Source organism: Osmerus mordax, chromosome 5, assembly GCF_038355195.1.
Source record: "Osmerus mordax isolate fOsmMor3 chromosome 5, fOsmMor3.pri, whole genome shotgun sequence".
Taxonomy (NCBI): domain Eukaryota; kingdom Metazoa; phylum Chordata; class Actinopteri; order Osmeriformes; family Osmeridae; genus Osmerus; species Osmerus mordax.
Genome location: NC_090054.1, coordinates 14,905,114 through 14,931,620, shown reverse-complemented (window position 1 = coordinate 14,931,620; position 26,507 = coordinate 14,905,114). Strand labels below are relative to the sequence as shown.

At 45.9% G+C, this 26,507-nt stretch overlaps 2 protein-coding genes across 4 annotated transcripts in view; one reads left to right on the top strand and one right to left on the bottom strand.

The window, feature by feature from the left end:
* Nucleotides 1–488: 488 nt before the first annotated feature.
* lrrc73 (leucine rich repeat containing 73) lies at nt 489–4,765 on the top strand. Of its 2 annotated transcripts, none has more exons than XM_067236558.1 (6): nt 489–1,446; nt 1,686–1,846; nt 2,019–2,141; nt 2,654–2,754; nt 3,681–3,792; nt 4,404–4,765. In XM_067236558.1, exons 1-6 carry the CDS (start codon nt 1,175–1,177, stop codon nt 4,466–4,468), a joined length of 834 nt encoding a protein of 277 aa, XP_067092659.1. In that variant the 5' UTR covers nt 489–1,174; the 3' UTR covers nt 4,469–4,765. The 2 variants fall into 2 exon arrangements, with proteins under 2 accessions (XP_067092659.1, XP_067092658.1); XM_067236557.1 differs by having other exon boundaries at nt 3,681–3,885.
* A 2,054-nt stretch (nt 4,766–6,819) lies between these two features.
* The window catches only part of tjap1 (tight junction associated protein 1 (peripheral)), a 49,525-nt gene continuing 29,837 nt past the window's right edge, over nt 6,820–26,507 (bottom strand). Inside the window, exons 7-11 of one of the 2 annotated variants that reach the window (XM_067236430.1) lie at nt 21,928–21,994; nt 19,818–19,847; nt 17,667–17,774; nt 16,769–16,852; nt 6,820–12,707 (exon numbers count right to left, since the gene is read on the bottom strand). In XM_067236430.1, the coding sequence (XP_067092531.1) occupies nt 11,190–12,707; nt 16,769–16,852; nt 17,667–17,774; nt 19,818–19,847; nt 21,928–21,994 (1,807 nt within the window). In that variant the 3' untranslated portion in view covers nt 6,820–11,189. The remainder of the gene's footprint in view (nt 12,708–16,768; nt 16,853–17,666; nt 17,775–19,817; nt 19,848–21,927; nt 21,995–26,507) is intronic. The other variant, XM_067236431.1, reaches the window with a different exon arrangement.

Genomic DNA, 26,507 nt, shown 5'->3' with positions numbered 1-26,507 from the left:
CTGTAACACACAATTGAAGTTGATGTGATTTGAGAAGTTTATGCCAAATAGTTTATTGTGACTTGGATATTTCTTTCCATCCCCTTTTATTCTTTGTATTGCTTTTCTTACCATTGTTTTTGGGTGGGGGAAAAACAACCCCTGGTGTTATTTTTAGGATTATTGAACAGAAAGATACAAATAAAATAAAATGTATTGATCTGGAATGTTATATTCCTAAAAAAAACAAACATATAAGGCTTACATTAATGACAGATATATGTGCAAGCTATTTTACAAGGTAATCCTATAAAGGGGTCCTATATATCTGATGCAAGAAAGCGAATGAAATAGCTTGAAGCTATAATTAGTTTATGCCCTGTGCTAAATTAGGATTGACCGAAGTCCTACATACTGGTGGCACGTGACCAATATCGGTCTCATGCAAGAGAGTAGCGTACGGCCATTGCTCCGTTCATTTCTTCCTTACAGTGGAGCCATTATGCTTAGATGTGCAGCACTAACGAACCAGCAATGGAAGCGCCTCGGGGAAAGGGGTACACTGCTCTACTCCTGAGAGAATTGTCAGTGCATTAATAATTCTAGCTGGAGAGCAACATGTGACAATCAGGCAGTAAGGACTTCATCCTGTTACGGTGACATCGAGAAGAGGGTGTCCATAGTAACCGACACCTGCGACGGGGGCAAACAAACGACAGTCTTTCCTTGTGTTTAAAAACCGAACCTCACTAGAGGATTAAACATTTGTGCCGCTTGAAAGGACATTCAACTGGGAACATAACCGAGTGTATTTGTGCGTGACAACAATCTACCAACGTATGTATAGCCTGCATGGCCTGCAGTAGGAGTAGCAGATTTAGCCACTTTATAGCGTTGTAGGTGGGTGATGTCACCGCGTGAAGCAGCTGAGAAGATTGTGCAAATTAACTTGGATACCTCGCATATCCCTTGGGAAAGAACGTAGGCCTGTTAATGACTATTGCACTATTAATAGTTGACATGCCATATAGCTAGCACATTCGCCAGCTATTGAACAACTTTGGACAATAACCTTAATGTAGCCGGCATTTGCATTATAGCTATATAATCGTTACATTTGGACTTTGACTTTCACGCCTAAAATGCAGGCTACCTCAGCTGGGTTCAAACCTTGAATGTACACGACTTGACCAAAATGCTGCCAGGTTCTATTCAGATAACTGGAGAGACACTGTCGGGGGCCGAAGTAAAGGACATATGCGACAGCTTGAAAGAGAATAGCGTTAGGCTTCTGTCTGTCAGAGGATGCCAGCTTTCAGACCGCGACTTCGGCCGGGTATGTCGTGGTGTAGCCGAGTCACACTCCTTGGCTCAACTCAACCTGAACCTCGGTGTGGTTTCGAGCATAAACCGGACAAAACATCTTGCCGATGCTCTTAAGGCCAACAGATCAATTCAGACTTTATTGTAAGTAGGACATTTTATTTTATATTGAATACATTAGTGGAAGACATCAGTTGTCTCAGTAAAGTTTAAAATGTTTTTGGGGCGCTTGAACCCTACATTTATTTCCCCCCCCCATGAAATTATTAAGTAATATTTACAAATAACTTGTTAGATGATGTGTCATGTGAAAGTCAAGGTGCAGCTACAATGATACACACACACACACACTTTTTGCATGTCTCCCTATTTCTCTCTCGCAGTCTCCATGGCAGCCCCTTGCTAGATGCAGGACTAGTCACCCTGAACACAGCCCTGTCAACTCATCCGTCCCTGGTGTCACTGGACCTTGGTGACTGTCTACTGGGGGATGAGGCACTAAGGCTCATCTGTGGTATGCTGCCCCCAGATGGGGCCAAATCAGGTACAGCCTAGTTCACACATGCTTTACTTGAATAGGTGTTATTGTTTAATATGAAAATAAATGCATAATCATACGTCATTACTGTGGAATCCACGCTCAGACTGTAATTCAGTGACTGCATGGTTTTGAGATGCTGAAGGTCATTTGATGGTAGGTATCCATTTGTCTAAAGGTCTACGGGAGCTGACTCTGAGTGCTAACCCAGGCATCACGACCAAGGGCTGGGCCCGACTGGCCATTGCTGTGGCCCACAGTTCCCAACTACGAGTCCTCAACCTGGACTATAATCCCTTAGGTAAGCACTAAGCACCTGTTACCATGCATACATATGATCTATTTGTAACCTCTGGTTTTCATCTAGCAATCAGCCCCATCACTCAATATACCTTATTATTTAATTCCATAAAAAGCGTGTTTGAATTATTGATAGGCAGAATAACGGTTTACTAAAGAAGCAAACACTCTTGAAATACCAATGATATTCATCGTATTCGCCGGTTGCCTCCTGCAATGTCCAATCAGTGTTATTCAGGCGTGTCTCCATGACAACCTTCTGCTTTCTCACACTAGAGAAAATGAGGTCCTCTGTGGAACAGGTTGTTCCCAGTTCAAATTTCAAAGTTAGGGGGCAATATGGCACAGTAAAAATCATCCATCTATAACAAGAATGACAATCTCACTTGGACGGTTTTCATGGCACCAAAATGTCCTTTAATTAGTCAACTTCATGCAGCATCAATGGTTGTGGTCTCGGGTCTCTGAGTTCATATATTCATGGCATGGTTCTGGGTTCTGTTGGGTCTCCAGGGGACCAGATAGCAGGCATGCTAGCAGTGGCTGTGGCTTCAAGTAGAACTCTAGAGGTGTTGGACCTGGAGGGAACCGGACTCACTAACCAGTCGGCACAGGTCTGTAACAGCCACACCATCATACAACTGAAACATAGCCAGGACAGTCCAATTTCATTGGATTATTGATTGTGGTCGTATCTTATGGTTACAAGGCTTTCCACATAATAACACTTTTCTATAAAATTACAATGCAGGAGTCTCTGCAATTTGAGGCCTAGCAAACGTCCACTAGGTGGTGCTATTACATAGAAAACCACATCACAGCCCTCCAAGACACTCTAATTAAGAAGTCAATCCACTTTCTCAGGAGATGAAATATGGCCTTTCATGTCCATTCAGATCACTGCAAGACAAGGCAGGGGAGAGCTGAACAGGGCCCAGGGCTAGTGTGGCAGAGTCTTAGTCTGGTGACTGGAAGGACTCCTCCTGGTCTTTGATCAGAGAGCTTTTCATCTCGACTGCTCGCCGGCCCTGTTCCCTACCCCTCTTAGTCTCACTGGTATTGACCCCTCACCTTGAATCTCATCTGCATTAAAGATGTGCTCCCCCCCCCCTCCCAACTGCTAGAGGAGACTCCTCTCTCCCCACCTGTACCTCAGCCGTCTGGTAGTCAACTCAACAGCTACCGCGATTGAAAATGTGCTCCAGTTTTCAGGGCTAACTCGCCTATCACTGCTGTCTTTCAGTTTCCTTTTGCATCCGTTTTCCTTCCACACTTACAAAGGGTCTGTCCTTGGTATGCCTATGTGAAAAGACTGTGTTGTCATTGTATGCTTGTGAATGAGCCCTTGGCATAGCAATTTATTTAAGGTTTCAACATGAAAGCAGATTATTTTATAACATTCGATTAAACCACATGTCAACTGATTGACCTTTCTGTGAATTGTAAAAGGATATATTTATTTGGAACGTATACTATTCAAGTGGTATGGGCATACACAACAAATGGCATGAACTTACTTCAGAGCTCCCCCATTCTCCAGGTCTTCCTGGACATGGTGGAGAACTACCCCACGTGCCTGCGCGTGCTGGTCCTGGCCGAGAACGCCATCAGCCCTGAGCTGCAGCAGCAGATCTCCGATTTGCTCTCCGAGGGTGAGGAAGAGGAAGACATGGAGGCTGAGGCAGCGCCGCACAGTAGGAACCTGATCCCCACCAGGGAGAAAAGCACCTGGCTCCCCCACAGCAGTAAGGGCTGAGCTGGCCGATTAAAACCGACATGCTTTCCCCTGTCCTCTCCATCCTAGGTCAGATTGGTCATGTCGCTGTCTAGACACGGCAGATCGATCTCTCCCGTCTTTCTTTGGCTTCCTGTAGATGCAGTAGGAGGGATCTGTGGCCTGTCCTTTGTTCTAGTCGAGCTGTGTCAGATCCGTTTATCCCTCATTTTAGACTTGTGGATCTGTGGCCTATTAGTCAAACAGTAGAATAGGATATATCCTATCCTTCTGTGTTCCTGTCCTCTCCTATCATTGATGATATTCTATAAAGGGTAGATCCATGTTTTGATCTGTTATAAAATAGGTCCACAGGCTCCTCTGCTTGGAAGGACTGGAGTCTTGCAGATAGAATATGAACATTTAGTGTAAGCTGTTGTACACCATTTTCCTTTGAGATCCAATTGTTTTAGGGGGCTTGTTCCTATTTCAGGAGTGCTGTAGAGTTGTAGTCCTAAACCGGTCTCCCATTGTTTCTGACCCTTGCAGACTCCCAGATGATCCTGCTGACTTCAGGTCTAGGTGAGAGCCTACTGGCTGAGACTGAGATGTGAATCCACACACTTCCTACTTCTGTTTGATTTGTATTCCTTTGACCCTTTTTCCCTCTGCACTTGATTCAGTTGACAAATCACAATATTAGATATCTTGCAACCAATCACATTTGCATGACCTGTAGCACTTGTACATAAAATAGCTTTTTTGGAGCGGGCACAGTACCTTAATACACACCAAGTGACTTATAGGTAATAGTGAATTATTTATTTTAAACATGTACTGTCTATTTATAGTTCACGTTTAAAGATTATGTAATCAATGAATGTTTGTATGCTCTGAAAGACTATACAGGATTGTTGTGATCTGATATCAAAATAAATCTGTTTACATATTCTTAAAAATTATTGTTTGTTTAAACTGTTTACTAATTTGCACTTTAATTGGTCGTCATTCATTTTCAGACCTAACTGGCTCTCTCCATTTTGATACAAAATGTCGAAATGTAGACTGTGAATATCCTTTCCAATCTGCTTGGAGTCAGCGTAAGCAGTCCTTATGAAAGAAGATAAATGAAACGTAACGAGCATCCGAGCACTAAGCAATTCAGCAGCATCATGACGACAATGCAGTGGTTCACTGTCTCACCCCCCCCCCCCCCCCCTCTCATCCCCCCTTTCATCCCATACACCCCCTACTCACTCACTCTCTCCTCTGTCTAGCACACACAACAGTCAGTGTAGCCTCTATGCCAAAGCTGATTGTCCTGCTTACTATTGGAGAAAGCTTGTATTCCTCCAAATCCCATTGTTTGAGATTCTATGTGTTCCATACATATTTAACTACAGTCATCATCTACACAACATTACACCATTGAGCTCTGGATTCTCTGTAACCTTGGTGCAAAGTTCCCTAACAAATCATTCCAATCCATTGTTATACTGTGGATATAGAGTACAAAACAACCAAGGTCATTCTATCATGGCTGACAAGGAAACGGAATCTCTACACAGCTAACTAGGACACAGATAAAGAGGTCTGAGGTCATTCTGTGCGATGCTTAACACAGACCAACAGATGTCCTATGTATAGCAAGAGCGCTCTAATCTCTCCCATCTCTTTCCATGTCACATTCAGTTTGTTGGGTAGTCACTTTCACATGGCAAGGTCATGCACATCAGTGATCTACTACTGAGTAATCCTATGAGACAGCCTTCAGTTGGTTAGGTGGCAATATGATAAACACACTGGATATATGATATGCATATATCAACATCACCAACCGAATGTGATCTGTCTCCCAGGACGAGGAGCTGCCAGCTCTTCTTGATAATGACTGGTAAGAAATATCTATAATTCATTGACATCTAGGATCAATCTCCCAAGTTGCTATGGGACTTGGATAAACAGCAGGCTGTTTTTTCCGTGTAACATGTCCAACCTTTGTAAAGGATCTGATCTTGTTACACTTGAACCTACCTCGCTGGACAGATGCCTGTGCTTTTGACTGTGCACCTGGCATTATGAAAGTCATCAAGGGAAGAGTATTAAACACCGCACGTGGTTTGTCACTACATCAACATAATATCCTTATAAACAGGTAATTATTAGATCATGACTGTCATTACACCTTTACCAAACTGACAACTAATAAGCCTCTTAAATTCTTAAAACGACATATTTGTACATGCCATTAATGCTAATAATATTCAGTGGCCAGGAGAGCCTCAGGGGAAGCATGCTGGTTCACTGCTGGGTTCTGCCTCAGAAGAAGGCTGCCAGATGACAGAATGTCTGCTTCGCAATCTGATGCCACTCTTGACTCTGTGGAAAATCTCTCATCTCTTAAATGGACCCTTAATTCAATAACAACTACCTTTATCGCCATCTCCTTAGTCTCCAAGACAATGCAGGCATCATTTCAGGAAGTGGAATCAAATTTGAAATGCAACAAGATCTCAATTCGTTAATGGTTCTTGATCACCGAAGGGAATTCATTTCTTATGACAAGGCTTTATGAATATATTTTAGCGTGCGAGACGTGCATTTTCCAGTTATAATTTTCAAAGAATGCTTTTACTTGAACATGAATGTGTGCATGTTATTCACACATTAATGACAAGAGAAAAATACTTGACTAATTAGAGCTAATTTAGGTCACCATTATTATAAAAATCTATAGTTCCAATTAGATGAGGGCTCCTTAATTAACACAGGCCCTCAGTGCCAGTCCTCTCACCTATAGGGGGCTGACTTGGGTAAGACTAGTGCTCTACTGAATGTAAAATTGAAATAAACAATTGCTGAATGTTCCCCCAAAATAAATAACTCAACTGGGAACATTCAGAAGACCCCATGTAGCCAAACTGCAAAGTTTAAAATATTTTATTTGCTTTAAAATATACATCAGTTACAAATTCAGAAAATAAAATTAGTACTGGTTTAACAGTCTTTACTAGATTTTTTCTTTTAGAATGTTTTTTGTTTTTATAACAGTAAAGAAATAAAATCACATGGTACAGCTACATGACCATGGAAACTTACCCGCTTACATCAAAATCAATGGAAATCTACAAAGCCATGAAATAAGTGATACTGCATCAGGGGTGAAATGAATATGCAACCAAAGAAAACAACAGTGTTCACACATCTCAGTATGAGAGAATAATCAAACTGTCACTCCATGCAAGACTGGTAAACAGACTGTGAGCCCTGTGACAAATTAAGGGTAAAGTGAGTCAATAGTCACTGCTCCTGGGAACTTGACTTGGGGCCCTCAAAACTAAAAACATCCCATAGTAGTGTTCCATAGAATCAAGTATCCAATTTAAATACCAACTTCCCCCATCCATTCATAATAAAAAATAACATGATTTCATTGACAGGAAACTGCACCATGGACACACATTAAAGTGCTGAAAGAAACATGTTGCTGAAAGCATTCATTTCAAACACAACAAAACAACATGATGTTTAAGACCGGATTATTTAAAGCAATGGATGCCATGATGAGAGACAGTCACTTTAATATATATTTCATTGTAGGGCAGAACGTAGCTTTGTTATTTGAAGAGAAATCCTTGAACGGTTGTTCTTGTATATCAGAGCTCATGAATGGGCCTTTAAAAGTATATCTGACATACTATTATAGCTGTTGGCATCAGAATTACATTACAAGTGCATATCTGGTATATGAGGATGCTTTTTCTAAATGTGTCAAGACAGTTATTCAATCAATTCTACAGTTGTTAGATGCAGAATATCCTTAACATAAATCCAATCCTCAGAGTACATGTATCATGTGTGCGTTCGTCATTCTCAGAATACACAGTATTGTGAAAACAGCAGTTATGCCCCTGACTAAAGGGTCACAGAGATTTGATCATAAACAGTGTGTTTGTGTTTATTCTTACACATCAGAAAGAACTGACATAAAAAAAAAAAAAGACCAAATTCCTCTCTGCTGGTGTGAAGCATCCTAGTAAGGTGACCTTGGATCAAAGAAGGGACATGTCAGGCTGTGATGTGTTCAATTATATTCATGAAAGAGGAGTCATTAAAGTTGCAGGAGACCAGATGTACGGGCCTATATTTAAACGCAGAGTACATTAGTGGGACCTGAGTTTTCCCCCCGTTGTCTTTACCCCACCCCTCCCAATTTCTTTTTGTATTTGCACGAAACCTTGTCTACAGCACATCTGATGAGCCCATAAAATATTAAAAATGTACATTACCACATTCCGGACCATGACAGACTATTCTCTCTCCTCACTCTTTCTGAAGTATTAGAAACCTATTTCTGAGGGTAATAAAACATGAATTATTTAGTCAAGGCATGTTACCACTGCTCCTATTATGGGAGATTTTGTCGGAACATTTATACATGACGAACTAAACAATACAAACATTCTGAAAGCGGAAAAAAGAGAGAGAAGTTAAGGGAAGCAAGAGGGTGGCAGAGGTTAATTTGGAAGATTTGTGAGGCTAAAGGCCTTGGTTTCACCAACCTGTCCCTTCATCACATTGGAGGAAAAAAATTATGAATTATTCAAATAGGAGAAGTGCAACAGAAAGCTTACCACTGGTTGCCTACAGTGTGTGGAAATAGGGACTTTCATACCAGCCTCTGTCTGGGGACTGAGTCGTACTCTGGAGGGAATGTATCCCCCTTAAACATGGCCCCAGTAACAGGAGGGTGGCTACGTTACTTAATGTTGCCAATTTCCTGATATGTCAAGTACCTCACTCTTAGAAGTGTCATTTATAATTGGTGGCTGAGACTCTCTATATGAAGACAGGTAAAAGAGACAAAGTGGTATTATTCTACCATAGATGGTGTCCATGTTCCTGCACGTAAATACACTTGAAACGATGATATCACACCATAGTTGAAGAACACTGTCTGCATGAGAGCTGGAGTGACATAGCTAGCTGCTAGCAGAGCTCTATGCTGAAGACCACAGCAGGGCACCTGCTCTCAGAAGCCAATGAGACATCAATAGCACAGCAGGACTGTATCTGAATAACACCACACAACCAACCCGAAGTTAGGAAGGCCACACGACGACCATGTCTGCAAACTGAAATGTGCAGCAGAGTAAATCTGTTAGAGATCTGTAAAGCATGACTCTTAGTGGTAATGCTACGTAGTGAATCAGTGAAGAACTGAATGGATAACTGACACTCCAGACAGAATGAACAATGGTAGGTAGATTACAATGGAACAATGACAAACGACTGCTAGGTCCACTGAATATGCGGGACAAAAAGGAAACTTTACAAAACAACACAAGCAAATAAAATCAGTCTGTAAGACAAACACAATCTCTTGATGAACGGATACATACACCCTATCTGTAAAGTACAGACATGTGAAAGAAATGGAATCAAAAGTTAAATAAAATGTTGCATAAATCATGATTACATTCCAGATTACATTCAAACAGAGTTTGCAAGTCTGTGAACAGATGTGGTTTCAAAGTATGACAGATGGGGGAACATGTCATTCAAACTGTTGTACAGTTGGTTGAACAGAGACAAAGTGTCACATAATTGTGACTCTTTCATAATGCTTGGATTACGATGAGTTCAATTTGACGGTGTAATAGTCTACACCTATCAAAATACTATTTTAGAGTATAGCTTGCTATATGGTGATGGGGGGGGTTGCCACCACACTCATATCATACATACTTTCAGATACTCAGATGTTTTAGACATGACATTTACAGTTAGCATGCTAGCTCGCAATGACACATTACATAGAGGAGTTGTGTTAAATGTGTTGAAAGGCATCTTCCAGGAGTTTTCTTGGGCTCAGCCGAGTGAATACTTCAAAAACATGTCCAAATCACTCTATTATTACACTATTTTTTATGCAAGCAGTGTGTCTTCCAAAAATACTGTCATCAGGTTAGGATTTTGCATTCAGTCGCCAGGTGAACAAAGTGTTTTTTTTTTTTCGCCAAATGGAAATACATAAACCCAAATTCATAATAACACTCCAGTAGTGAAATTATCCATAATTCGGAGGCCAACATGACTTTCCTGGCCCAATTCAACAGATACGGAAATTAGATTGCAAACATTATTATACTCGGAATACTGGGCTTTACTTGGACTGAATTGCTATCCTTCTTTCCGTAATCATTTTAAAGACGGTCCGAAATAAATTACTAGATTTGTGTTTACCATGACAAAGAATTATCTTCTCAACAAAAACATATTTTAAAACAGTAAACTTGAAAACATATAATTAAGGAAAGAAAACAATAATCAAACATCATTACAATGGTTATTTTATACAATTTAGACAAAACTAGACGGGATATCAGTGGTGAAATTCTGTGGATTGATTGACCGCAACCTTCTCAGTGTGTTTATGACAATCACAGGAGAGAGCCTGAAGGCTGCTGGACTAACTGGTAACCTTCAGAGGAAGGTTAAACTATACTGTATGTTTAGGAGATCACAAAAGGGGGCTAGTGCTCCTCTCTCATACAGAGAGGAATAGGCACTGGGGGGAGGGGGGGGGGGAGTATGTGTGTGTGTGTGTGTGAAGGGAGGTGGGGATTTGAGTGCTTGCCACTCTCAGATTTGATTTTAGATGCCTGCATTCCATATTACTTGTCGGAGGTGATGGGGTGGGGGGGTGGCAAAGAATAAACATAAAAAGCGACGAAGGAAACACCATCTATTCCGTTTTTTTCCAGTTCGGCACACTAACCACCGTCTCCAAGGACTGAGCTTCAACAATGCAGCTCTATCAGTCATTTCCATAGAAGAGATACTGGCTGGGTGTTTAAACACACGCACAAAGAAAACAATAAGGTATGGCTATATCCTGGAGTCACCACCTCCGTTGTGAAACCATCTGCAGCGGGGTAGAGCGGGAGTGTAAAGAAACTACCTTTCCTTCAGTGACTTAATAGCTCCGGAGGGCCTTTGAAGTTCTGATCTGTTACTACAGACTGTTTCATTTCACAGCTCACACGGCTAAGAGAGGTAAACAACTCTTTGAACAGTGTCAAACTTGGAGCCAGGACTTACACACAGACAGACCACGTAATAGAGCAAGTTCCTGGACAGTGTCAATACAGATACTATAGAAGTCCGGAGGTTCTTTTTCCTGACCCAGCCAGTCAGATACAGCAGCACAAAGAGGCTCCAGGACTGCATATAGTTAGGCTGGTCCAATCATCTTAAGACATCCATAGTGAAAGGTGGAGCGGAGGTCATCACCACACTGGAGATGACAGGAGGGAGTTCCCTTGCTGTGTGTCAGTCAAGCAGGTTGCCATGCTCCTGGGCTCTGGTCAAGCTGTCCTTGCGGTGGAGGTGGTGCACCCCCATCCTCTTGGGGCTCTTCTGGGGTCTTCCGGAGGCGGGGGCGTTGGCGGCGAGAGGCAGGGTGTCGGAGTAGTCCTCCAGGCTGGCTGCGACCCGAGGGGGAAGCACAGGAAAGTCCTGCGGCACGACGTCCCTCTCCTCGGCTGAGCTTCCCGCCGAGCGCGTTTCCCCCGCAAACTCTTTCCTCTTGCTCTCTGCCGGGCTGGCCCCGCCCATGGTGATGGCCGTGTCGCCGCTGGCGTCGTCCTCGTGGTCCAGGGGGTCCAGGGCGTCCAGGGTCATCAGCAGCTGCTCGCTCTCCTCCTGGGAGAAGTCGGCTCCATACTGCCCTCTCCTGGTGCGCAGCTCGGCCATGCTGCTGGTGTCCGTGTCTAGGCTGGACTCCCGGCTGGCCGTCCAGCTCCGCGTCGACGAGCCCTCCTCGCCGTCCGAGTAGGCCCCCCGCATCGCCCCCCGGTCGGACCCTCCGCCGGTGGACGCGGCGGTCCGGCTCCTCGGGAGGTCCTTCACCGTCTCGCTGCTGAAGGACGTGCGGTTGACCAGCGTGCCCTCGGAGGCGGGCGCCATCTTTTCCACGAACATCCGCTGCCAGTTGGCCATCAGGTCCTCCTCGGAGCTCCCCGAGCTGGCGAAGGCGCTGGGAGGCTGCGGGGGGCTGCTGAAGGGGCTGGACTGACTGGAGAGGGGCTCGGCCACGTCCGGCTGCGATGGGGCGGGCCCGCGTTCTCCACGCCGCCCTCCGCCGCCCCCGGAGGAGGAGGAGGCGCCGGAGCGCCAGCCGCTGTCGGACACGGCGGGGCTGTTGGGCCCGGTGCGCAGGCGCTCCACGGCCTCCTCGTCGTTCTGCACCAGGCTGAGGGAGATGGCCTGCCGCGTGGCGTACGTGCAGTTGGGCAGCGGGCTGTTTTTGGGGATCTTCACCTTGTCGTCGGACGAGAACTCGATGACCTTGCGCCCCGGGTACAGCGGGTGGGGCGGAGGAGGGGCGGGGTACGGGTTGAGCTTTTCAAAGGAGGGCGCCGCGCCCTCCTCTCCCGATTGGCCATCCAGGCTGCTCTGGCTGCGGCACACGCCGTTCTGCTGGAGGAGGCTCTGGCTGCCGGCGCTGCCGCTCTGGGAGGGGCCTCGGCTGTGGGCGGGGCCGCCATTCTCCCGCCCCCCTCCTCCTCCTCCTCCCCCTCCCTCGGCCTGAGGGCCCGTCATGTCCACGTGCACAAACACGTCCTCCGCCACCGGTCGGCCGGCGCTGCTGCTGGACTGGGCCGAGTTCAGCACCAGGGGCTCTGGTTTCTCCAGAACGCGAGCGATGACCGAGGTGGGCACCACGTCGGCTGGGGTCAGGCTCAGGGAGTCGGGGTCCTGGCCCTGGGCTCCCTGCGGGCCCGGGCTCCTCTCAGGCAGGTTGCTCTTCATGTGCTTGTTCACCATGTCCTGCAGCTCGTAGGGCAGCTGGAGACAGACACACACAAAGACAGACAAAGCATGACAGGTTTCACAGGCCAAGACACTCGAGTCACTGATGAACTTGAACAGCACGCTACTTAGTAAGGAGTAATCAGCATCAGCATCTCCGTATTCTCACCGTGAGGAGCGATGACTTTAAAAAGCGTCTTTAAAGAGCGTCTCGCCTGGTGATGACAAATCTTCTCCGACTCGCTAGGCTTTTTAACGGCGCGTACATTCACTTAAAGAGCTCTCTCTGGGAGTGTTGAGATGATCATGTCAGACTCAATAAGAACAAACTTCCCCTTGATAAGCAAGCAGAAAAGACTTCCATCATCTCTCTTTATCCCCTCTATGCTGGGGCACTGTGCTCCACCTTAGTGGACAACAAACGTGCTCTTTAAGGTAGCGGGTGTTCTCCCACCTTTTCAGGTTATTCTAACACCTTTTTCTAATCATCACAGGGTCTGGTCTCCCTAGTCCTAAATTTAGGGCTTCTGTCAGTCTGACATTTTTGCTCGAATCACACTACACGCCTGATTCAACTGATGTTGAGCCTGCACATTTGTTAATGATGTCCATGTAACGGGAGAGATCAGTGTGTCCCTGGAACCAGGACCAATACGTTCCCGTCATGGACAGACCTTCTTCTCTAATAGCCGTGTCACTAACAGATAGAGGCTGCCAGGTCAGACACCCCACTGATAGGAGATGAGAATGGACGAGGAGAGAAGGGTCCCCATCTACCAGGGCCAGTCAGAGAGAACACTATCTTCACCTCAATCAGCTGTGTGATGGGGACACTTGTCACCTTGCTACCTTTCTGTCTGGGGGCACCGAATGTCTCCTTATCCAGCTCGCAGGAAACACACAATGTTGAGAGAGAAGAAGAAAAAAAAGGCTCACCTCCAATGAGATGACAACTGACGTATGGCGAGAAAGAAAGAGAAAGGAAGAGAGAGGAAAGGAAAAATGGCAGGCGTCTAAAAGAGGCCCTCTACCATGTCGCCGCGACATCCCCATTGGTTGAGGTCGGGCGGAGGCCAAGCTGATGGGAGAATGTATTGATTTGTGGAAAATGGACAAGAAGCAATCCCATATCCCTTGCTGCCCGATGAACTAACGATCTCCCGAACAATTGGCCGCTGACGCTACCGCCCTGCTCGGTGCAGTGCTGCACGATCGATGCCAGGGCAGCACCCATGGGCTGGGCTGCCAGGGTGACTCCCGCACTGCCCTCCTGGTCAGTAGTCAGGCGCGGCGCGGCATACGAGCGACAACGGCCCTCCGATTGCCCGTCACGGAACAACGCAGAGCGCCAAACTCATCACATGCTGCCGACAAGCACTCAGCTCTTCTGCATCCACGACTTAGTACCCACACGACTGGGGGGTTAGTACCCACACGACAGGGGAGGTTAGTACCCACACGACAGGGGGGGTTAGTACCCACACGACAGGGGAGGTTAGTACCCACACGACAGGGGGGGTTAGTACCCACACGACTGGGGGGGTTAGTACCCACACGACAGGGGAGGTTAGTACCCACACGACAGGGGAGGTTAGTACCCACACGACAGGGGGGGTTAGTACCCACACGACTGGGGGGGTTAGTACCCACACGACTGGGGGGGTTAGTACCCACACGACAGGGGGGGTTAGTACCCACACGACTGGGGGGGTTAGTACCCACACGACAGGGGGGGTTAGTACCCACACGACTGGGGGGGTTAGTACCCACACGACTGGGGGGGTTAGTACCTATACGGCGGGGACACACACACACACCGACTGCACTGCTCCACACGGCTCTCCCTTGAACATCTCCAGACTGAGCCAGTGTCTCTCATTCTTCCCTGATCTGAAGCTTTGTCCTCCTCTGTTCAACGCTGACTCAATTGTTGGACCCACAGACAATCACAGGAATGCAAATCTACCCCGATCCATTCACAGCCACGGTCATGGTCATTTCCATGCTTTTGTGGAAACTGCAGCCTCTGTGCAATTTCACCCAATTAGCATAAATGTAACAATGAAGGGACAGATAGGCTCAACTGGATATATACTGTACTTGGTATAATGTCCTGGAGACAAAAGCACAGAGCTTTGTCATAGAACAATCCCATGTGCAGCAGTGTGAATTGGTGCTGGCGGTGCCAATACACTTCAGTGATTAGAGCGTCCTATGGACTGGCTCCAGGGATGGAAGACTCCTGCTATGCTGGATAATTGCCTTGTGTTTCCTGAGGCAATCTCCAGACTCCATCAAATCTCCCACAGATGGCTCCCGCCTCACAAGATCACTGTGGAGATGATTTGTATACACCAGCGCGTCTCCGGACTCCTTCCCGGCACAGACTCATCTGGACACAGGATGTCGTCTACCTGCCTGTCCTGCCATGCTGTGTACTTCTACGTGCGCTCTCCTGCGTGTGTTTTCCTGCGTGTGTGTTCCTGCGTGTGTGTTCCTGCGTGTGTATTCCTGCGTGTGTGTTCCTGCGTGTGTGCCTGATGCACAGCCTCAACCTCCCTTATCCATACTTCTGCCAGCCATTTATTCTCAGGGGTTCTCGTAACCATGGTTATACTTGTATCTCTTTGGTCTGAGCTTCGGTCTGAGTCGGAGGCATGTTTCGTTTCCTCTCCCTCTCTCTGCTCTCTCCCTCTCTGCTCTCTCCCTGCTCTCTCTCTGCTCTCTTTTTCTTATTTCTCTCTTCCACAGACGTTTTCAAGAGGGGAAAAGGAAGGTCCATGTCCACCACCCCTAAAAATAGCCTAACTTCCTGTCACTCAGGGCCTTGGCAGCGACAAACTCGAGCGTTGCTGCCTGTAATAGTCCCCAAGGGACCTGGGCACAGGGGGGTAAGACAGCCTTGTCATCTCACACACAAACAAACAGAAGGAAACAGGGGGAGGAGAGCAAGCACAGTAGCCATTTGGATGAATGGACTGTCAAGACCCAGTTGTGTTCCAACAAGTTACCCAAAACATGTTTCTCAGTCCCCATGGGTCTCCTACTGTAAAGGATGGATAGACTAAGAGAAAATATGGCCACGGTATCATTGAGACTTGTGTAAAAGACGATTTGGTCAGATGATCAAGCCTTAGACACCTTAAGAACAATGCATGGCCTCCACCAATAACAACGTAAACCTTGGTAAACACTCACATTAGTATATGTTTATTCATCACTCAATAAGAGAATTTGGTCAAATAAAAAAAAACAAAGATTGAATGAAACTGCATTTATGAACTGTGTTGTTATTACAGGCCTTTTCTAATCTAAAGGGCCCTACAGCATAAGTATGTACATTGTATCCAGACATTACAACCACTAGTTAAGTACTCGAAAAATCTGCGTTTACGCATCTGTTTCTTGCCAGCACAATGCTTCCTCAAACATGATGACATTGTTAAGAGTCAAACATATGGCACATGGCTCAATGTTTGAATTGAGCTTAAAGGGGGTGGATTAGGAACCTTAATTGATGGAGACGGCATTCATACAAGCACTTTGTATTCAATCATTTTACTGGCTTCAAGCTCTTTTGAACTGAGGTAATTTGTTGATTACCGGGGGGGTCACTGGTTTGAGGCCAGGCGGGCATGAAGACTGGCAAGTTATCAATACCAGGCCCAGAATGGCATAGTCCTTCTGAGAGTCCCATAGAACATAGTGCCAAATCTTCCACAGAGTGCATGCACTCATGCACAGACGTAGAGCCTTCCCACCATTTAAAAGCCTTCCATTCAACCTGGTCTTTTCATCCTCTCTTTCTATTCTCTTTTTTTCTCTTTTGGCCTAGCTCTCTCGCCGACTCCAGTCGGAAAAGCAAAGCGGAGCGCTCCATGGCCTTTCAAAAAGTCACCCGGACGACCGCCCCCTCTCTCTCTCTCTCTCTCTCTCTCTCTTTCTCTCCCCATCGTCCAGGAGTGTCACTGTGGATTGCAAAATACATTCAAGCTCCAAAAGGTGCCGCCTTCACAAGGGAGCCTGATTTTTTTTTATGGGAGCTTCGATATCCATCCCCCCTCTTCCGCAATATGCAGGAGCAGAGTTATACTTACGTCCGCAAACTTGTGGTTCCTGAAATGGGATTTATTGCACTTTAGCAGCTGTACAGCCAAGTTGCAATCTTGACGGTAGCGTTCCTATGAGAGAGAGAGAGAGAGAGAGAGAGTAGAGAAGTGGAAGGAAGGTGGGGGGGAAAGAAGGAGAGGTGGGGAAACAGGTGTTAAATAGAAGTGCAATCAGCCAGAACTATATACTTAGTCAGTTGAACAAAAAAGCTAAAGGAATATGTAATGAAACAATCAAATTCTAGGTTTGACTGTCACCTTTTAAACCATTAGGTCAAAATGACAAAAAGTACGTTTAGAATATTCATTGAGAACGCTTAACCCCAAGATAAAAAACGAACATTTGGAGAACAAAGCAGGTACTCCAACATATTACTGTATTCACATTTAATAACCATGATTATTACGTGCAAATCCACACAATGAGTGCACTTGAAATGAGTAATCTGTCATTTTCCTATAACGTTGTCGTAACGCCTCATCATTCTTATAAGTGTTACCTTGGATTCAAACCTGGCACAGGTCACACACATACTTACACACAGCTGTTCAAATGGTTGATAAATAACCAAAAATGTGATCACTAGTGGGTAAGCAGTGGAACTTGTATATTGGGATTGTATTTTATTGTTTCTTATTTTATTTTTGTATTTATTGTCAATGTTATGTTTGATATACGTTAATGCCTTTTTTTTTAGGTTGTATAGCCTTTTTCCCTCTGGCAGAGGGACTGCCAATGGAAATTAGCCTTTTGGCTACAATTGCGTGCATTTACATTTTAATGTTTATGAATGTACACTGTCCCTCTTGATCAAATAAACAAATTGAATTACGTAAATGACCTGACTCAGGGGTCTTAATTTAGACACCCTGAAATTACACCCACATTGAGCTCCTCCAGCTTGTCTATGGTGTTCTTGGCATCCAGGAGCTTATTGGTGAGCTCAACTATTTCCTGGTCCATGGTCTTCTTGTCCCTCTCCACTTTCCGTAGCTGAAGAGGAGGGCGGGAAACACAGCATTAGAGATCAGGTCGAGTTCAACCACGCCTGGCTGTTGAACCGGGTGACACTGAATGAAACGAGGCTAAAACATTTAGACAACCAGTCGGCTGAATCTGGAGCAGGGGCTACGTTCAGAGTAGGTTGACCCCCAGCCAGTGTGATAGTACATTGGCTGGGGGAGGCTAAAGCTCTCCCATGTTTAAGTAAGTGCAGTGGGAGTCACTTCCTCATTGATTGGAGCTCAAGCCCATCTCTTCCCTCGTCCTCTCTCCCAGCTGACACAGCACAGGGGCTGGGAGGCCTGCTGAAGCTACGGCTGGCTATCGGCTGTCCGCTGCGCTCAGCAGTGTGGTTAGAGAGAAAGTAAAACAGTACAAGCGCAGGAAATGTCCTACATGAACCGATCGATAGCGCATTATGAAGTGACAAAGTGGATGCTCAGAAGTATCTGGATCTCAGTCTGCTAAATCCCTCTCGAGATGAGGTTTCTCTTTCTTGCTCCCTCTGGTTCTCTCTCTCTCTCTCTCGTATGCAGTCTCGTTTGAAGATGAACACGAATGCATGTCGTATGTAAGGACCAGGAAATTGAGAATGGTTTGTAATGCCATTTCTCCACAGGGCTTACCTCAGGTCTTCAGTAGGCTTAGTGAGTTTTATTTCAGTAATGGTGGCATCAAGCCCACAAAATATTTACGTGAACCTCTTTCAAAGTTTCAATTGGATGAAAAACCATATCTAAAGACAAGAAAAACTAATGTTGGTTTCCTCTTGGCTAACGAACGTTCTTTCTGAGAAAATAATCCCCAAACCTCAGAGCTGGTGAAATACCAAACTAATTAAGAGCGCAGGGTGGATCCAGATGCTGCGGCGCGTGTGTGTGTGATAAAATCAGTGAATGAATATTCACTATTCACCACAGACTATCATCTCCCTCAGCTCATGACAGACTCCAGTGAGACAGGTGACAGAAACAGACCTGTACAGATCCCCTGGGCCCCACCAGCCACTGGGGACGTGAGTCTAACAGCCTGTCTACACACCTGCCTTTGCTGAACTATGCAAATTATCACCACTACCGCATGTAGAGTAACACTTCGAAAACCCCCTCACTCCTATGAGTTACTAATGGAGCCCCATCGTGGCGTTTAAACACGAGACGTTGTCCATTTCAACTGAAACCCGCAACGCAGCGAGAAGCCAGGTTTCAGTGGTCCCAATCGTTCGCCATGCTTTAACCCTTAACTAGCATGGAGGGCATTGAAATAAATCGAATAATTAAAATTCCCTCTCTCAGAAGAGTAGGGCCGCCTCTCAAGCGCCCACATCACACCAGAAGAATAGGAGACCTGAGAGTTGCCTCCTGTCTGTAGAGGGAGAGGGATTGGAAGACAAAATGAAACGAGAAACAGAGAAGAGACGAGAGGAATATAGAAAGAGGAAAAGAGAAAGAAAGAGGAGAGAGCGAGAGAGAGACTGAGATCCAGAACGTTCCTCCTCCTTTATTGCTTGCCACATCAATAATGGAGCAATCATCTATATGGTTCCAGCTTGACTGGAGAGATGGGTGAGGAGAAGTGAAATGTGCTAGACAAGCAAAAAAAAAAAGAAAAAAAAAAAAAGGAAGCTGGACGCCTTCATTTCGATGCACAGTCACAGCTGAACTGAGCAAAGCCAGCACCGTAAAACACCTTAGTTATCCCTGGAGCATTGGCACTGCGCATGACATTGGAGTCTGGAAGTATTTGAGTCACGGGCACGTCTACAGGGACACAATCCACCTGAGTATCATGCTCACAACCAACCACCACACACATGCACTGGGCTAGCATAACAAGCGGGACAGAGCTACATTGGAGGTTCTGACTACACAGCTAGACAGCTTGCCGGGCCCAAACAGGAGAGGAGGAAGAGGCCCCTGATATCAGAGGCGGGCACACAGAGCAGGGTGACAACAACAACAGTTAGAAATGATGTAAAAGGGAGGGGGGGGGGGAGAAGGGAGAGGAGGAAAAAAAGAAGAATGAGGACGCAACTGCGTAGACCCAAGTTTGACTGATAGCAGCCTGATGATGATGATGATGATGAGACAGCCCGTCACGAAGCAGCATGTGGGGGGGAGGGGGTTGGGGGAGGTGAGGGTGGGGGTGGGCGGAGGAGGAGGACAGGGGTGTGAGAGAAGAGAAAAAAAAGAGATGGAGAGAAAGAGAGAAGGAATGGTGAGAGACAACAGTAACAACAACAGCACAATGCAGAACATAACATTTTGAAACATTTATTTTGCTGTTCAAACGGACTTTGTTGGAGCAACCAGAGAGCTAGTTGCTACTCTGGCAGGTGCGAGAAGCACCCTCGAAAATAGTTTGAAATATTGGTGACATTTCTCTTTGTGTGTGAATGGGGGGGGGGGGGGGGGCATCAAAAAACCCTCTCCCCTCTGGACAGCAGAGCTCGCATATGCATTTAATATGGGTAACAGCCAGTTGACAGTTTCACGGTCTAAAGACGATTTTGTAAAATCAATTACTTTCAGCTTCAACACCAAAGGAATAGCTTTATTGGAGAGATATGGACGCTTGAACGAAATATTAAAGGGAGCTCAAACTCGCATTCAAATGTTCTAGGACTATAGCAATGAACAGTGCTTCGTGTGACTGGTTTTCTTTCCCGAGGTGACAAGGGGGACGGGGACTGGTGGACGTTGTAGTTATAATTTAGGAGAATGATCCTTCTGCTAAGTGAGGAGACGACCACATCAGCTAAACCGTGGTAGGGGGGAATGGCCCAGCAAAGGCCACCTGTTCTATCTGGGACTCTAAACCCCCCCAGAGGAAGATCTCTCTTTAGGCCACCCTATATACCTACACAGCCTCTAATATCTGGGGCTTTGGCTTAAGATAAACCTTGGGACATGGAAAAGGATTTAACCACAGGCATGTTTGTACATGATTTTCATCATGTACAATGAAATGAAACTATTATGAAAGGTTCTAGCTGTGATTGGCTGATGCCTGAGGAAAGGGGAGAGGCTAACTAGTTTTGCCCAATTGTCTGCCGCCCCCACAGTTGGCAATGATTCATAGGATGTATTCATTCACTGGGTTTTCCTAGGATGGGAGGGTTTGACTTTGAAGTTACCACAGCCCCACGCCACAGCCAGCAGCAGAGTACTGTTGCAAAAGCATCTTAAAATTCAGTTAATCTCCATCTTTATGGGGAATCGATACTGGTCAAGGGGGCAGGTCCGCTTGGACGGAGTGAGATTGGATTGTAGCATCGGAAAAACGGAACATACTGCGCGCACACACACACACCGATGCACACCCACATACCAGCACACAGAAATGGCGCATCAAAGAACCATCAAACACACAACAGTGGTGCAGGAACCGAGCACCCCACACACACACACGCGTTAGCTTGGCATGCTACCAGGTGTGTGGGGGGGGGGGGGGGGTGGGGGGGGGGCGGGGGTGGGGGGGGATACACCAGCCCAGAGCTGTGGACCTTTCAAGCCTCTCTCTCTCTGAGGGGTTAGCAGAAACATGACGTGATGGAGTGATTTGGCCTTTCACCAAAGTCTATTCCTCTCGGAGCTGATCCCCTACAGCGCTCTGGAACACCCCAGCCTCTCCAGTTGAGATCCTGCTGTATAATTGGCTGACGGGCATGGCATAATGGTATAATGAGGGTGATGGGGGCCATTGCTCTTGCTGGGAGGTACATTTATGAATGTAGAAAGGCCCCACACTGCAGCAGACAAGAGCCTCCTCTGTCCACACACTGCATCACAACTGTGGTACCCTGACGTGACACACAAAACATTCAGTCTCAATTGAAAACGATTGGACACCATGACAGTCTGAGGAGACTGTTGTGATGTTGCTGCTGTTAGACAGGCCAGGCAAAGGTCAAAAGGAAAACAATATATTTGAGAAATGGAATCCGATCTGAAAAGTCCCCCGAAAGAAATAGTCAAAGCAGTTTACCATACAAGGTGTCATTAATAAAGGGAAGACGCAGTTAAAATTCAGTTAACAGACAATGGATATGTATATAGTACAAAACTAGAAGACACCATGTTGACAGATGGTTCGGTGGCGGGTGAGAAGTGAATGGTTTCGAGTTGAGAGTTTGCAAGGTTACCAGGGCATGTAGCTTCTCCTCCAGGTCCTGGTTGGCTCTCTGTGAAGCAGTGTAGCTGTTCTGGAGTCTGTGGAGGAGAGCAGCATTGGGGAAATTATTATTATTAAAGCGCTTCCCAGTAAAACACACCCAGTGTAATAAAGCAAAGCACGGCAGTGAACCCTCCCCCCCTCCCCCCCTTCCCCCCTTTGACCACTTTTCCATCTCCGCCATCTCTCGGCGCAATCACATTCCATCAAAGTTCCGATTATCCCCCCTGTCTTCTCGTGTGCATCTTGGCCAGCGCTGCTTGTCATACGAGTGAAAAAACAGGCTACGAAGTGCGAAGTGCAAGTTACAGCTCTAATTAGGCACCACGCGTTATGAGCCCTTTCGGGTGTAAAGGCATACACGCTCGTTCTTTCTGCAGGCTCATCTCAGCAGATGCATTTTCCTCCCTCACGTTGTCTTTTCAGCGGCAGAGCTGTATGAATCCTCTAGGAGCACCTAATGAAGTCATTCGAAATGGGCTCTGTGCTGTTTCTCAACAGGTCAGACATTTGGCACAAATTACAAGTGATGCCAAAAAAGGGGGGGGAGGGGTAGCAGAGAGAAAATGACAAGAGACTGTGGAATTGAACCCATTTTCAATATGGCCAATAGCAATTATTTTACCCCTCCTATACACCTAAATTGGCTGGATAAATTAGCTGTTCTAAAGGGACGTTTGTGGATTTCTCGAAAATGCAATCACAAAGAGACGTTTCAAAAGGATAAAAGTGGCAAAGTGCAGATTTCTGGGCAAGTTGGGGGGGAAATTAGAGAAGAAAGAGAGAGATCAAGTTAGAGCCGAAGCAAGCAGGAGAGAGAGCGTGTGCAAGAGAGAGCGCCCGAGAGAGAGAGAGCGCCCGAGAGAGAAAGAGCGAGAGAGAAAGAGAATGATTATTAGCCTCAATCATTATCATCCCCTGTCCCTCTCACAATGTGATAATGGGCTGTAATCAGGACCTGGGAACGACCGAGTTTCATCTGGGATTTTGAAAGCTGAACATTTGAATTTAAGATGTCAAATTGAGACTACATCCTGTTCACTTTAAACATGTATCCTTTCCTATGACACTTCAGAGCACAAGAAAAGGACCAAAGAATTGCACACTGGGACATTCAAGACAAACTGCAAATCTGAATCTCTGTCCATTGAAACTCACTGTGCTTTTGTGAAGCTCTTCCCTTAGATGGCCTCATTACAAAGACCTGAGAGCACACAGTTGAAGACTTAACGAAAAATCCCAACCCTCCTATCCAACAGAGGTGTAACAAGATCAACTACGAGGATTGACTGAGCATGTCTTCCATTCAGAGAGGATTACAAGAGCAAGGGACAGCCTGGCCTTGTCATGTTTCTCGCTACACACCATCACAAGCTGCTGGTCTCTCTTCTCATCTCTCCTGCTCTGCTGAGCTAAAGCCTGTGTGTGTGTGTGTGTGTGTGTAGGCGTGTTTATGTTTGTGTGTTCGTGTGTTCGATGAAAAAAACGCATGTGGCCGTGTTTGTGTGTTGCCGTGTCAAAGAGGATGAGAGACTGTGTTCGTGTGTGTGCATACAGGCCATCCCATCTGACCATACTGAACACAACATGTTATAATAACCACAGCCTGGGGCCAACAGGCCAATTGATTGATTATACCGATTGAACAATATTACACACAGAACACGCACTAGTCTAACCTTGCCCCGATTACAACCCATATGACTGTAAATAGCCAATCTCTTTCTATAGCCGCTGGACATCCAAATAAAACTCCTACAAACAAACAATGATCACAATTCCCTCACTCCCATAAGCAGAGCCACTACTCAAACTGTCAGTCAGACTTATTCCGTCATTGGTAATCAAAAACCCTTTACCGCAGTCAATTTTACCTCTATTTGTCCCAATAAAAAATGAACAAACAAATTTTAAGCAGAAACCACAGTGATTCCCGCTGAGACGTCGAAAGAGAGAATGAGATAAACAAAGACAGAGAGGAAGAGAAAGATTCATGTAACTTAAAGCTAATGGAATGCTAAATGTGCCAAACAATTGCCATCACTTGACTAGGCAGCAAAAAAATAAATCTGAATTGTTTTGCAGCCGCATACAAATTAAATCAAAGTTCTGAGAGAGGGAAAGGGAGGGAGAAAGAGAGAGAGCGTGAGAGAGAGCAACACTGACTGAACGTGGGGGTAACCCTTGGGATGCAGTAAACTAAATAAATAAGCAAATAAATAAATAAAAGGCAAACATAATTACTCTGTTGGCCTTTTTCATTCCCAAGCCTGCTCAAATGTAGACACACTGCCTGAACTGCTAAAGAATCTGTTTAACTGTGTGCTGGGCCATAATCAGATAAGACACACGAGTGGGCTATAGTCATTAGCCCAGAGTAATCCAATTGAATCATTCTCTTTTCTGACTCTGTACTGGGTCATGTGATGTGCCTATGGGAGACCCAGAGGAGCAGAGCAGACATACAGCACATCTAACAGAACTTCTTTTTATTTATGAAGGAAATGGTAAACTGCTGTAATTGAAAGTGTCTTCCTGTGCAGAGCACAGACCTTGAGACTGGAGATAAACTGGCATGATTGCTTTTCAGTTCCACACCCATTTTAACCAACCACTCACCAGATGCTGCATTCAGAACTTACTGCTATACATTTAATATATAATCAGAAGCACAATATGCCCAAGGGCAAAACACACATTACCTATAAATATGGATAGTCTACACCCAATTTGCTTTTGCCATATGTACATACAAGACAATGTGGGGGAAAAAAGCACCATATTAAATGTTAAGTCAGACTCACTGTAGGCTGAGGCCTTACTGCAGAGGGCTGAGTACAAATCTGGCCAAGGCCAATATTGCTGCATGTCAACTCCTGTCTCTCCCCTACATTTCCTGTCTCTCTCTCTCTCTACAGTCATTACAAACATAATGGGAGGCAGAAATCCCCCCCCCCCCAATAAAACAAAGAGGGCACACTTTATAAGAAGTGAGCCCAGTGGTCTGAGATGTAGGTTACAGCAATAAATACCAATCTGTAAATCTGACTGCATTAACTGGATTTGTATATCCAGTTAATGCAGTCAGATGATGAATGAGGCCCCCCCACATAGGCAACGGCCGTGCCAGTATTGTCAGTGTGGAGACGGGTGGGAGAAAGACGGAAGCAAGCTGTTAAACTGAACCCACAGTAGCACTACCACCCCCCCCCCCCACACACACACACACACACACACACCTACCTGTTCAGGAATGGGCCCTCCTAGTATCATCTACGCCCAAACCCTAACTCCTAATTCAGTAAGACTATATATATATATATATATATATATATATATATATACATACACACCCTAACCCCTAATTCAGTAAGACGCCCAAACCCTAACCCCTAATTCAGTAAGACTTACTGAATTAGGGGTTAGGGTTTGGGCGTAGATGATACTAGGAGGGCCCATTCCTGAACAGGTAGGTGTGTGTGTGTGTGTGTGTGTGTGTGTGGGGGGGGGGGGTGTGGTGGTGGTAGTGCTACTGTGGGTTCAGTTTAACAGCTTGCTTCCGTCTTTCTCCCACCCGTCTCCACACTGACAATACTGGCACGGCCGTTGCCTATGTGGGGGGCCTCATTCATCATTACCATGTCGCTTCATAATTACATTAGCTTACAATCTCATTAACGAGACTCTCTGATCGTTCCTCGACTCATTACTAGACGGATTATGCACCTTCACCCCCCCCCCACCCCACACACACACACACGACTCAGCAGTGTCTGTCGCGCTATTACCACGTCCTCAAACCTGCGATTAGCCTCACACGTTAAGATCGGGAGGAAATTGCACTCAAGAAAGTGTTTGTAAAAAGTATCTCCAAGCTACCCGAGCCGTTCTTCGACAGAAACGTTTTGATTTGATATCAAACTCTCCCGTTAACAAGGCTGTAAACGGTTCCATAAACGGTGCAATGTATACTTAACAAGCCACAGGGGTGCGCACAGCTGGGACTGGGGCCGCCTCATCCTGACATTCAGCTTGACTGACAAGGAGATGTGTCTGAAGAGAACTTATTGATTTCTTGATCAGATTCTGGGAGGCAGATAGCTGGTGTTTCCCCACGGGAATGCAAAACACAAACCTGAATAACTCAAACCTGTTCAAAATGATTGGTTCTTTACAGCCTCTTAGGTACAAACGCACAGGTCTGGATTGAATGGGAAACACTTTCCAAACAAGTTTTAAAAGGCAACAAAGTACAGTATTTATAATGAGGGCAAGACTGTGAGTGAGACAAACTAAGCTCCACCGTGTGGTGAGGACCCTGATGTCGTCAGTCTAACCGGGCCTGACAGCAGCAGTGTGCTGGGGACACAGTCGGGGCCCCTTGGCAAATCCTCCCATCCAAGAGACAAAAAAGACCCAATGAAAAATAGATGCATCAAAGACAAACAGTGCCTACATCCTGTTGAAGAAACGTACGCCTTTCTGGGTTAACAATTCTAGATTCCCCACAAAACGTCTTTGACTCTGCACACGCACATTACATGTTTTATC